This window comes from Etheostoma spectabile, chromosome 10 (assembly GCF_008692095.1).
Source record: "Etheostoma spectabile isolate EspeVRDwgs_2016 chromosome 10, UIUC_Espe_1.0, whole genome shotgun sequence".
NCBI classification, from domain to species: Eukaryota; Metazoa; Chordata; class Actinopteri; order Perciformes; family Percidae; genus Etheostoma; species Etheostoma spectabile.
In genome coordinates, this window is record NC_045742.1 from 110,472 (window position 1) to 124,769 (window position 14,298).

Below are 14,298 nucleotides of genomic sequence, written 5' to 3' on the forward strand. Positions count from 1 at the left end.
AAAAAATAAATCTGAAATCAGCAGAAATCTCCCATAATATTAAATCTGATCATATCCTATGTTGCAGAGTCCCAAGACCACTATCACACTCCATATCTCTCCCTCCCTGTCTCCCCCATGCAGTGCCGGTTTTCCTTCCATTGTGGCGTGTGAAACTGAACGCGCCTGGCCAGCGATCCATTCTTCCTGGACAGATTGATCGAGAACAATCATCAGACTATACATCTTGCTCAGGCGCAGTGGGTCACTAGCACTCATCCTGGACACCTGGACTTACATCCTGGGCTACAGAACTGATGGTAAAGCACCAAAAGAGGGGCCGGGATGGAAACTGGCTGATAGGAAGTGAGGCGCCAGGTTGGGGGGTTTGTAGATCTGGCATGAGGCAATCGGTCTGGGTTCTCACTTAGCAGAAATAATCGGTAAACAATGAATCATCAGTGAGGGCTGAGTTTAGGATGGTTGGAAGCTATGCTGCTCGATGACACACCAACTCAGCCTGCTGGGAGAGTATCCTTCACTGAGAGGAGCTGCTGTGTCCATTCAATTACGAGCAGCAACACAGGCAGCCATGGAACACATTGGCTGTGAAGGAGCACTTAGTGGGCCGTGCGCTCAACTGTCCACACACATCAGAGCTTTGAGAAAACAAAGCATTGCTCATGCCACACACACACATTACCATGCATGTCCAAATGTATAGCATCACACCAAAAGGCACGCGCTTGCACTCTTCACGCCTCATTTGAAAAGCAAATTGAGCACATCTTTGAGGGCGAGTCACGGACTAAATCCTGGAAAACGTTACCCTGTCCTCACTCGCAGCACCTCACACATGTACAATAAGACTTTTCTTATGGTAAATATAGGCCCATTCTATTTAAGTGTCCTCCTATCTCTATCTCTCTGTCCTGCAATTTCCAACACCAAAAATGTCTTAAATAGCTCTCAGAGAAGTAGGACGCTACTCATTTGGGTCAGCTCTGGCTGGCCAAACCCCTTCATTCTGGGACAGAACAAACACTGACACAAAGGCAGTGGGAATGGCCAAGGAGGGCGGCCAGGTCAAGCAGGGAATGGCAAGCAGTAATGACAAAGCAGTCTGTGGAGAAAAAAAGAGCTACAACAGCGCTATATACAGTAGCGCTCGTCAAAAAACCCAGAACTTTTGTTGTTTTGTCATTTGTGAATTACATTTTATATGACCTAATAAACTCTTTGTTACCTGCATTCAGCTGGAGAGCATTAGTTTTACAACCAACAAAGGTTATAGGGAAAGAATTAAAAAGACAAATACACACACAAAGTTAAGCTTTAAAAATGCTTATTTCTAGTGTGTTCCCTCGTTGTTTCCTCAGCAGAAAAACAAAAACAGCTTCTGTGATATTTGATATTTCATTTCATGGAAACAAATCCATGTTTACTCTGAGAATGATGTGTTCATTTTTGGTGTGGAGTTTGCAACTGAAAGTGAGCCAGTTGTTGGGGGTGAGAGTGCTAAAGGTTTGGATGAGATAGAAAGAGGCAGCGCTGTTTTAGAGGCTTCTCGACCTCCAACTCTCTGCTGTCAATCAGCGCAGCCGTCCGTCCCCTGGGGCTGCGCTTTCCTCCAACCGGGGGGGGGGGCGACCCCGCAGGGAAAGAAAGAACACAACCAAACAGATGCAGAGAGTTGCCGGTCAGTGTGTGTGTGTGTGTGTGTGTGTGTGTGTGTGTGTGTGTGTGTGTGTGTGTGTTTGTGTGCGTGTAAGTGTGTTATATTTTTGCCCGCCAGTGGATTCTTATAAGTGCATGTGTCCTTCTGCATGTGTATTTGTGTACTGTGTATGAGTTTGTCTGAGGGTGAGAGCTGGATCTGTGTCTATGTGTATGGGTGTGTGTGTGTGTGTGTGTGTGTGGTGTGTGTGTGTGTGTGTTTATGTGTGTGTTTTCTTATGTGAGGCAGATTTGTGAGGCAGCCAACACCTGAGGGAGCGGAGTTCTGCCTGCATATCGATGAGCCAGCAACTCTGCCTCTTTGCCCCTCAGCCCTGCTGCACACACACCATAACCAGCTCAGGGCCAGGCCTTTTCAAAGCCTCACATAACATCTAGGCAGTTGCAGTCCCCCAACACTGCCCAACAGAAACAGCACATCAACGTGAAAACAAAATTAAAAAAAAAAGTATATTTAAAAAACAAAAACAAAAAAGGCTGTGCCCAAAACATCTCTCCTCCCCCAAAGAGAAACACCAAAAGAGAGATTCTGTCTCATTACTCTGTTCCTAGCTTCTCTTTGTCTCAGAGGGAAATGTATAGCTATTGAAAGGTGATCAGAGACACAGTAGGATACCAACTGGGACAAACAGACACAATAAAAGGGAAAATGAATGAGTATCCTGGATCAAGTAAAGCGGACCCAGGACTTTGGAAGAAGAAAAAATTAATTAAGAAAAACCTTAACAATCAGACGTTAGAAACATCAGCAGTCCAAAGAATGTAGGATAGCTGTACTCTAAGTGTGTTTTCACCTTCTCACTAACAGTCATGGATATGAAAGTGAAACTAAGCTGAGGGGACGGAAGGCGCTGCCAGGAAACCACATTAGCATCAAATGCAAATGAGAAGGGGGCTAATGGCTGGACAGGTGCAGACTGGGCCTCTAAATGACACACATGCACACACATGCACACGCGCACACACACACACACACACACACACACACAACACACACACACACACACACACACACACACACACAACACAAATCAGATGGATGAATTAAACATGGGTGGGCTCGGCTTGGGGGGCTGGCAGGGCTGACATAAAGTCAATGACATACATTATTCACTAGCGCACGTTAGCCCAGCCAACGCAACACATGACCTCTCACCCCAGGAAGTGCATCCAAACATAACAACCAAAACAATGAGGGGGTTCCCCACTACAGAGGGTAACAAAGAGGGGGAGAGTGACAAACAAGCTATGCATCAAAATGCATTAGCTCGGAAAATGCAATCCTCTAGACATTGCGAAGTTTACTTTTGCTTCCAGATGTGTAAAAATGTGGTGTAAAACCAAAGCAGGTGTAGACTAACGGCAGGCGGGAGATGAAGCAAAACCTGGTCCAGTACCAGTACTAACTACCCACCGTGAAGCTGAGACTCACTAGCTCACAGAACAGGAAACTGTCGGACATGACATCACCCTCCCCGGGAGGAGCACTTCCTGCCCGACATTCTTCACTCAAGACCCAAACACACACACACACACACACACACACACACACAACACACACACACACAACACACACACACACACACAACACACACCACACCCACAACACCATATACAACACACACCACAGGAAATGGCCTCTAATCAACACACAAACACCACACACTCCTGAGGAAATAACCACTGATGTGGATACACAAGCACAGACACGCATGCAAGGAAATGGCCTACATCAACGGCAGGCTGCAGGAGTGTGTACAAACACAAACACACACCAGCACAAACTCAAAAACAGCCATAAACCTGAAATAACATTGTTGGTGCATGTAAACTTGACACCCACCACCCCTCCCTGCACTGGAAAGGGGGATCATGGGAAATTCAGGGCTATCCAGTGGATCCTTATCTGTAGCCACAGAGTTTCTCCCCCCTGCAAAGAGGCTCTCCATGCCTGAGAGACACCCTGTGGCAGGCCTGGGGGAGCTGGCCGGACAGGAAAGGGCCACGGGACACAGGTGGTAGTAGGTAAGCAAGGACACATGGGGCCGGAGGGACAGTCATACCCCCAAAAAATTGAGAGATTTGTCCACAATAATATGGATGCAGCAAATAAATGAACAAAACACTGTTGTGAGGTGAGACACATTTAAGAAAAGCTATAGAGTGGGATAGCAAAGGTGTACACAGGTGAAATGGACATGTGATTGTGACTTGAGACCCATCCAGGCGCATGATTGACTGACTAGCAGTGGCTGCATTTGATTAACCCCACACTAACTGGAAGAGATGGAGACAGGTGGAAGTGGAGGTGTGAGGGCAGTGGGGGTGTTTGAGGGCTCCCCTCATATTATCCTGCCTCAAACATGTTTCCCTGGGTAAAATACACACTAGCTTCTCACCTTTTAGCTGCTTGCCTGCCCAGTGTCAAGCACAGCCACAGCATCTTATGCCAAGGTCTCTCTGAATGTCCAACAATTCACCACATCAGAGGTTCTATGCACAAAATATGGCATGAGTTATCTTCATCTTCACGACTGACTGAATCAGATCAGAAGGACCTTAAAAAATGCTACATATAGTATAAACATGTAGTCTTAAACTATAAAGACCATGAAAACAGGGCAGATTGTGGTTTCTTTGAACTTCAGTACAAATCTAAAAAGTATTCAAGTGCTTTTTGCTATCATAGCCTAAACAAATATGCTTCATAATTAAAATCTGCACCATATTGCTCCTTGTAGATGCTTTTAAGCCCAAACAATTTCTCCTTTCAACAGGAGGTGATCTAAAGCGATGGGTGAGCAAGATCCTCCCAGTGAGCGAGTACAGTACCCAGAGCGCTGCCGATCCACACTGTACCAGATTTGTTCTCCTAACAATCAAATAAGTTTCTCATTAGCTGACTTCATTTTTTCTCATTCCTGCGGTTTTGCTGCAGTGGCCTGTTTCTCCCATCTTAACGAGAGAGAGCTAATTAGGCAATCAGACCCATTACTCTTCCAGAAGAGTTAGAGCTAGCCCAGCTAATTAGGCCTGTAAAATCTAATCATCTCTGCGAAACAGCAGAGGGCTAACGAGCCCTTATTTAACGAACTAAATAACTTCAAGGCTGGAGAGGGGCTGTTGATGGTATTTCTTTATGAATTTGAAGGAGGGGAACTCGTGCTAATTGAGTCAGTTTCACCCTCACAGTTGTTTGTTTGTTTATGAATCCCTGATTATTACAACTGCCAAGAATATATTGGTACTAAATGAGCAAACTTATAAACCCTCCTCTCCTTATTCCCCTTCAGTCCTCCCTTTAAAGCAAGCCAACACCCCCATTCACTCTCCTCTCACCTGACCTATTTTCCTGTCCAGAAAGAGTGCTCACTGAAGAGGAAAACAGAGATATTGCTGTTGTTTTCCCTCCCCCTGTTCTAATTTGTTGTTCGTTAATGCTGCCCTCACACCTGAGCCATTGGGCGTCGGGGGAATACCGCCAGCAAGCATCTCCAACACATGCTCAGTGTGGGAAGCTGTTCACAGCAGAGATCAGCCTGTTCCACCAAGGTGGCAGTGCTCAAATGAGGCAAACTAAAGGGAAAGTGGAATTTGTCGCCAGGGTGGGGTCTATAGAAACAGAGGGAGAGAGTGCACAGATTCAACAAGTTTGCACACACACGAAAAACAACAATCTGAAATATGGAACAGAGTGATGGGCAGGCGTGTTGTAAGAGGCCACGTGGTGGGGTGCAGCTGTCTCAGGGAGCGCTGAGGTGAGGCCTTCCGCTTCATTGGTGCGGAACAGGGGTGGCACACACACACACACACACACACACACACACACACAGGTAAAGAGTAGCTTTTGACAGAGCAGAAGCGAGCACAGGACAGCTGTGTTCATCAGATAGCACAGGTCACTGCCTCATTAACACTCCCACAAATACACTCAAATGTGACAAATTCAAATCAGACATAAAACCTAAATAACCTATGATGCACTACGTGATAATGCAGTTTTATGGAAAGGTTAAAAATAAAATAAAATGCAGCACAGAAAAATCACTTTAGCCTGAAATCTGCACTCCAACATTTGGTTAAGTATAAACAAATCATTTTCCTCACGCTGTATGTCCACGTGCACATGCAAACAGCACAGACCGGACTGTAAATCTACAGGGCTTTTTTTCCAGACTGTTCGTAAATCCTGTGAGCTGCGGCATCGGTCAGAGGTAGTTTATGATGGCAGGAGAAAAGAAAAGTGTGTGTGCGCAGGCCTGTGTCTGCCGGTGTCAAACAGCTTTATAGAAAAAGATTTATACACAGAAACACACACAGAAACACACACACACACACACACACACACACACACACACACACACACACACACACACACACACACACACACGCCAGGCTGTAGCTGTAACCCTAACTGCTCTTCAGCTAAGTCATCAGCCCGACCACACAAACACTGTTTGACCACACTTGAAGCAGGGCTAAACTGCTCTGTGATTGCTCATCCACTTTACACACACACCACTGGATTATTATTTACTGCTGTATCACACATTTTGCACACATAGACGATTATAGTTGCTATGGCCTGCTTTATTAAGCCTGCAAGTGTAGTTTTCCCAGCCCAACAACATGTCCAAAATAGCTGTCAGCCAGCTTACCCCATTTGAAATATATATATATATATATATATATAATATATAATACATATATACATATATATACATATCAATATATATATATATATATATACAAAATTTGCCATTTTTCATTTCTATAGTATGTTTGTGCTACATGTGCTGCCTGTGTATTCTGCACACAGTTCCGGTCCACACCCACGGGCCGTCACATGTGTTGTGTTTGAGATGACAACGCAGCATCATGTCGGCCGAGGTTAAAGGGCAAAGTTTGCTTACCTGTCGATGATGACAGGGTCGGATGGGGTCTCGTTCCTGTTGCCACAACTCTTTTTATCACAGCATCGACTGCAGGGAGGTGAGAGAAGAGGGGGCAGAGACAAAGGGGAGTTAGTTGCAGAGATGTGAACCACAGAGAAATAGATCCAAGGCACATCACAGAGAGAGGGAGAGGAAGTCAGAGGAGAGTACAGGAAAGAGAAAGAAGAGTAAAGGGCGTGAGACTTTGGCAGAGTTTCAGAAACAACGTGAATTGGATTTCTGCTGGGCTTCCCGAGTTAAGACGGTGGCTCTAGCGTTACAGTAGGTGAGATCAGTGGGGTGATTTTAGGAGAAGTTTGGGGGAGGAGCAGAGCTAAAGCAGTGAGCTTGAACGGGGCTGGATACAATCTTGAATTAGCCTCTGGGGCTCAGGTTAGCTCCATTTCTGTCAGACATCACACAACCAGACATCTTATGTTCTCTATTTTTCCTCAGTGCTCGTCCCCTCCCTCTATCCCGCCTTTCTCTCTCTTTCTCTCTCTCAGAAGTGGGTCACAGAGTGGTCCCACTGGACCTGGGGAGTAGTGCATGCTGGGTAGAAGGGGGTTGCATACTGATGTGACGAGTCTGAATCATTTGACTGCAGCACAATGTAACAGCGTTGGTGTGTGCCGTCAGCCCCTTATTTCCCCCAAAAAGTATCATTGTGTCTACCTTTTCTTCTCTGTCTGCTCGTCTGTGTACAGTATGCACGTCGGTGTGTACCTGTGTTTGACTACAGGCGTACTGTACTGTATGTGTGTGTGGAAGGAGATGGAGAAAGACACCGAAGAGAGGGAGAGAAGGGGGAGGAAGATTTACCCTCCCCCCTACTTTCGGGAGTCCCTCAGGACAGGAGGCTTGGAGAGCCAGATCAGATTTCTGATCTCACCCGTTTCCTGCAGCATATGAAAACAAGTGGTCTAAATTGCCTTGTGTGATAACCAGGAAGTGGCTACACTTAGCCACCAGCAATTTCTCTAAATCTAACTTTACATGTATTTCTAGAAGGCTGGTTTGTGACAGACAATCAAATGCTGTGTGATGCATTTATTGATTGTAAATGCATGTGACAGCCTGTAAGATCTCTGCTTTCTTTAGTATATTTGACTGTGTGTGTGCAAATGTGTGTGTCTATATTTTTTGTGTAATCCGAGTCCGTCCCCCTCAGCACATAGCTCATTGTCAGGACACAGCAAACTGCATGTATTACACAGACTAAGGAGGATGGGTTTGAGTAATGAGCTTTTCCTTGTCCTAATTAGCTGAACATGAGAGGGATCCACACACATATACAAAGACCCATGTACAAAGACACACACATCTCTACCTAAAGAAATAGGCCACGGCCCATCTCCCCAACCCACTTTAAGGAAAATGATAAGATTTCTGTTGTAATTTTGCAGTGCTCCTCATGTCTTTTCCCCTTCTTTACACCAACAGAGACACCTACAATGTGAGAAAAACGTTTGTCTTGATCCAGACCATAAAGCATTGGCTGGACCTGCAGCTGGGTGTGTTTTGTCTTACCTGCACATGATCTCATGGGTCAACAGGACCCGACACATCTCTGGGTTTTTATCCTGGCCCTCATAGACAATAGCCTAAAGGATGAAGAGGAAAAGAAATTACAGAAAATTCAAATAACCATGAATCATATTTTTGTATATGGCACGCTGAAAGTTGAGAAAGTGAGCCATGATTCAGGAGCAAATTAAAAACAGAAAAGTGTGTCTTTCATCTGGGAGTGGCGTTGTCTATCTGGCAAAAGTGTGTGTCATGGGAATCCAGTCCTCGTGAACAAGAACACTCTGTTCTGAGAGACAGTAAGAGAGAAAGTATGTGTGTGTGTGTGTGTGCCCATGCGTGTGTGTATTCCTGCGTGTGCATATGTGTTTGTGTGTGCACTTATGTTTATATGCTGTGTACAGTGAGCAGTTGGACTGCCAGACTGGAGTATAGTGCACCATCTGGTCCATACAGCACACCGTCCAAAAATCTAGTCTGGTTACCCCTCCAACCCACTCAAAATGCTCTCCAGGGCTGTGATCACCCTGCACACACACACACACACACACACACACACACACCACACACACACACACACACACACACACACACACCACACACACACACACAATCCCCTCCTATTCCTTTCATTCTCTCTATATACCTAAGGGCACTAGTGGCAAAATTGCCAAAACAAGACCTGATTTCAAAACAGCGTTGAAGAGGCTTTTCTTCATATCTAAGTCAACATAATAGAGAATCCCCTCAGTGTTTGCCAGCCCACGTGTGCTGCTCTGTATTTCTTTGTGTGATGGAATTGGCCATCACACACTCTGGGATAGCTTGTTCTGTTTCACATTGAGGAAATGAGGGTCAAGGTCCTCAAAGAGTAAGCTGGTATGCATCACTGTCTATCTCAAACAATAACACTAACACACAACTTCTTCTGCACCTCATATTCACACACCATAGGCGCACAATCACCCCCACACACACACGCACACATAAATACATAAATATATATATATATATATATATATATATATATATATATATATATAATATATATATACTGCCTGACGCTTGTAAAACACACACACCATCCCCACTTACTGGCTGCAGTGCAGAGGTAGACTATGAGGACACATGTCCTCTACTTTTCCGGGCCTCTGTAAATGTATTCCACAGGTAAGACAGGTCGTTTATCAAGCTGGCTGTGCTGTGCTGAAGTTGAGGGTCTCAGACACAGGCATGCAGCAGGGGTAAGGGGGGGGGGGGGGGCAACATTCAGACCAACACAACCACCAATTCTTCTGTAGTTCAACGCAAACCTCTTACCTGCTTAGTCATCGAGTCAATGAGACGAACATACAAGTCCTGCTCTGTCCTGATCCCTGCAGAGAGACAGAGAGAAATGCTTCAAATGGAACCCGGAGGCTTCACATCACATCTCAGGCTACGCTTTCGATCACAGGCTTTATTCATTCGGACTTCCCGGCTCAGACGCCTTACAGAGAGGGAAGGAGTCCAAACTGCTACTAATGACTTGGAATATGTTGGAAATGTTAATATACTTTCTTTACCTCTGTTGATTTTATCTCTAAAAACATCTATTAAGAACAAAATTGGGAAAATGGACTTAGCAGGAAGAACCTGACAGTTTTCTGATTTAATATCAATATAATTGAATTATATATGAGCATAAAACGTTGAAAAAGAGGAAGGAAACGTTTTGTTTTGCAAAGTTAGGTTGTTTACTACTTACTGGAGAAAATATATGTAATGTTAATAAATAATATATAATAATAATAATAATAATAATAAATAATAATAATACATAATAATAATAATAATTAAAATAATAATAATATATATAAGTAATAATAGATGCCTAATAAAATAAACTGATAAAAAAGTAATGTGTACAACAAAATTGATCATGTATAAAGCCCTATAATTCAGGTATGATAAAACATAAAACTAAACGAAAAGAGGAGGTCATCCTCTTTCACTCCCTGCGTTTTTTATACTTATATTATTTTCGTTTTATAACAAACACCGAGGACAGCCGAACTCACCGTTACGAGAGGAGCTGGCAGTCTGTAATGGATCCCGTTGTTGTCTTTCCCCCGTGTTTCCTATCGACATACAACAACACACACACACACACACACACACAAACAACAACACACTAACACAAACAGCGGTGTCAGAGCAGGACCAGCATCTCCTCCTGGACGTGCACTGCGTCCATCATCGTGCTATTTGGACCCTACTGCGTGTTCCAGTCGCTCTAGACTTGGTTAAGTCATCCACACAACCAAAAGAAGAAAGGTCTGGTTTGGAACTTCAAACACTTTTCAGGACGTTATTTGACCAAATCTATCCTGCAAACTGACTTTCTCAATAATCTGATATTTTGGAGATACTACATCAGTTTAGGCCTGTTTACAACTTTATTAATTTATAATAAACGGAAATTGTTTAGAATGTTACTAAAAGATATTTAACAAATTCAAAAAGAATATATTGACGTGTATTAATTATATATTCAATAAACCATACAGTTTATGTAATGTAATATTAAAATGTGTTAATGACACTGACCAATAGTTGAAGTACATTTAGATCTAATAAAAAATAAGTCGATACCAAATGCAGATGAATAAAACAAGCATTTCCAGTCAAACACTCACTTTTAACGCCACTTGCAAACAGATCAATGTTACACTTGATCGACGTATCAAATATTGATATTGATGTTTGTTTAGGAAATTAAATATCGTGTCTGACAACACCTGCAGGAATAAGGCAACACGCTGCGCTCAACTGTCATACAAATATCAATCAATATCTTGTTGTGGACACTGGCGCGCTTGATTTACAACTTGAAGCAAATTCGTTTAAAATTGACTTCGAAGGATTTAAAATTATAAAGAAAAACTAAATTAAACAGAAATGAAAACCACATCTAAGAGCCTCCGGGATCCATGACCCTGCTCTGTGCTAATTCATCACTTTAACTCAACAGTCCAGAGCGCCAGGCCTCAGTCCATGCTCCGCTGCAGCAAAAGCTTATTTTAAAGATTTTATTAAAAACTATCACGTGGTGAAAATATTTTTTGTGACATGTGCAAACTCACCTTTTCCTTCTCTACAAAGTCAATGTAGGTGGTTCTCTCTATTTCCACCGGCTGACCCTGCCGGTCGTACAAAGCCAGGACGAAGTGGAAGAAGTTGGACTTGCGGAGGTTGGAGGGCGGCTGCTTCTCGAAGTGTGCCCGAGCTAGACCCACTCCGCTGCGGACACAAGCACAAACCAGCACCATCCACCACGAAGGCAATTAAAATAAGCGCATTCAATACAAATGCAACATGACACATCTGCTTTTAAAATTAAATCTTCCGTTGCTTATGTTTCAGTCAATGTCCATTTCAAAATCCCCACGTCATTTTATTTAAAAAAAAACAACATATTTATAATGCGCACAAAGGCCCATTAGTTTAATTAACAATAACATAATCAGACATTACGCTATAGGCCTAAACGCATTAATTATGCTAATATAGATTAAATAATAAAATATAATTGCTTTCATGATAGCATGGCTGCTGTTGATAGCAGTGTGATATTTAATTTTTAAAATGACCAACTTGTTTTATAGTAAATCATTCTATTTTATAATTTTAGAGAAAATAAAACTGTAGAATTCAAGCTGGACAAAAATATTAGTGTATGCAAAAAGTACCAAAAAAAGGAAACTACCACCGAAGTAAGGTGACGATCTCACACGCACTCTTACAGCACACTTTCCAAACACAGAAGTTAATCCAAGCCCACATTTAAACCTGGAAACCTAAAAGTGCTTGGAGGTAACTGTGCTTTCAGTTCGGAAATATGCTAAACCACTCGGAGCCACATACAGCATGATCGTGTTGGAGTTAGAGCTAAAAACTTTAAAGCCAGCAGGAACAGTGGTTATCCAACTATAGTCCTCTGGGAACGCTTGCAGCCGCTCCGTCTTTAATACCGCACTTTTGAACGTGCTCTCCCCCGGTCTCACGCCCCGGTGCAGCGCAGCGCCAAGGCCGCCTCAGGCTCACCTCTGGGCGGCTGTGTTGGAGTCCAGCACTCCGGCGCCCTGCATCCATGTCCGAACCGCGTTCATCCCGGCCACCATGGGCTCTTCTTTCATACTACTCCCACTCCTCTGGATGCTCTCGTGGATGCCAAACATCAAAACGCACCTTCACACTGTCGCTATCTCTCTCACTCTCTCTTCTCTCTCAATCCTGCTCTCCTTGGCTCCCTCCTTTCTCCTGCCTCTCCTTCTCGTCTGTTTGATCGCGCTGTCAGAGGAGCAAAGTGGCGTGGTCTACTTCACTTGGCGTTTAGTTGCGTGTGTGTTTCTCAAAGTAAACAAAAGATGCGACATGTGGAAGGAAAAGGGGAGCTGTCAGCATCCAGGGTTAGCTGCACCTCATGTCAGCGACTCAACAAGAAAAAGAGGGAAGCAGTAGGTGTGAAGATGAACAACGTTGAGAGCGATGAAAGGGGAGCGCAGGATGAGAGGGTGGCGACAGTCCCCCGGATCAAGGTGCAGCTGACAAAAACTGTTGCAAAATGTTACTTTTCTGCAACAAACAGTCCACAGTGTCAAAGAACCCCAAGGAGATGAAACGCGCTCACCCTCCTTCGCTCCTTCTATTTAAAGTCTTCTCCTCTGTTCAGCTGAATGAAACGGAAGATTACGCGCAATTAAGAGGCAGTCCCGGGCAACAGCGACTCCGCTCGTCGTCAGCTCGTGCTCAGCTCCTGCTCTGGTGCTTTGCGCTCTATTCTTCCCTGAGGAATCACTTTAGACCATCTCTGGGATGCCAAACAGGAGGGAACTAGTAGGTGAGAGAGGCGTGGTGGACAGAGCAAGCAGGAACGCCCCCAAACTCAGTTAATAACACGGACAATCAGCTGTCCACCAACCCGACCAGCACGCTGCCCGCCCGCCTGCCTGCTGTCCCCGCCTCGTCCCACGCAGCGTCCCGCCCCAGCCACTTAGCCAGAAGCTGTGCACGGCGTGCACGCGCTGTGTTTGTATGTGTATGTGCGCGCGTGCGTGTGTATTCTGCTGTGTCTGTTTGTGCACGTGTTTAGAGTTGACTATCAGACATGCAGTTTTCCCCTGCGATGCAGGGGCAGAGTCGAGAGGAGACCCGGGCCGCTGGGTGCTCTGTGTGCTGCAGAACAAGACCATCAAACGTTAACAGTTGGGCCTCATTATGGGACAAAAAAACATGAACAGCACCATCAGAGGAATCCATTTGAAGAACCGTCTGTGCGCGTTTAATTGTACTGTGTCAAATGAATTCACCACTAACAAACGAACACCCGTGAATTTCCCACGTTTCGCATGATTGTTTCTTTGAAAGAAAAATACAAAAATCACGTAATTTCAACATTTGAAATAAAATGTTCATGTCGTGTTTTCCCAAAAGAACTGAATCAACCAAGCGCTCATTCAGAGTAACAACTCTTGCAGATTATGAGCTTAAGAAAGTTTCAGCTCACAAAAAGCCTGGCAGCCACTGCGCACATTTTTCTGTTACAGCCCGATGGTTTGAAATTAGCTTTGATTAGATGCATCACATAAATCTTGCGGGACTAAGTGCTGAATCCAACATAAATATGAGGATTATAGCTGTGTCCCGTTGTCCCAAAATTGCTCAATAACAGAAAAAGAAACAACACACAAACATGTGAAATAAAATGTGCATGCATGGTTGCTAACAGAACCATGAAAGTGCACGGTGGGCTCACATGCACAACCCGAGCAATCATGCAGAGACTGGGCATGGTACAGATCTCCACATGCTCTCCAGACCTGGTTTCCCCAGTCGTTACAAAGTCATTTCTAAATTGTCAAATTTAATTGTCTAGGGGCCATGTGTTCAAGAAGTACTGTTTGGTTCATCATAATGAAATGGGCAGAATGAGAGAGTCCGTTTGACGGTTTGTTTTATCAGGGGGACATCTTTGAAAATTAAGATTTTATCAGGAATTGTTGAAATGGATCAGTTTGACAGAGATTAGTAAAACTGCACAATTAAGAACACAATTTTGTGTAATAGGATTTTATTTCTG

General features: G+C 44.1%; 1 protein-coding gene across 1 annotated transcript in view; it reads right to left on the minus strand.

Annotated features, from left to right (window-relative positions):
- Nucleotides 1–13,087, minus strand: part of LOC116697284 (transcription factor COE1) — a 50,225-nt gene extending 37,138 nt beyond the window's left edge. Inside the window, exons 1-6 of the mRNA XM_032528622.1 lie at nt 12,264–13,087; nt 11,303–11,459; nt 10,257–10,297; nt 9,498–9,576; nt 8,181–8,254; nt 6,630–6,698 (exon numbers count right to left, since the gene is read on the minus strand). Of these exons, the coding sequence (XP_032384513.1) occupies nt 6,630–6,698; nt 8,181–8,254; nt 9,498–9,576; nt 10,257–10,297; nt 11,303–11,459; nt 12,264–12,397 (554 nt within the window). The 5' untranslated portion in view covers nt 12,398–13,087. The remainder of the gene's footprint in view (nt 1–6,629; nt 6,699–8,180; nt 8,255–9,497; nt 9,577–10,256; nt 10,298–11,302; nt 11,460–12,263) is intronic.
- Nucleotides 13,088–14,298: the final 1,211 nt, after the last annotated feature.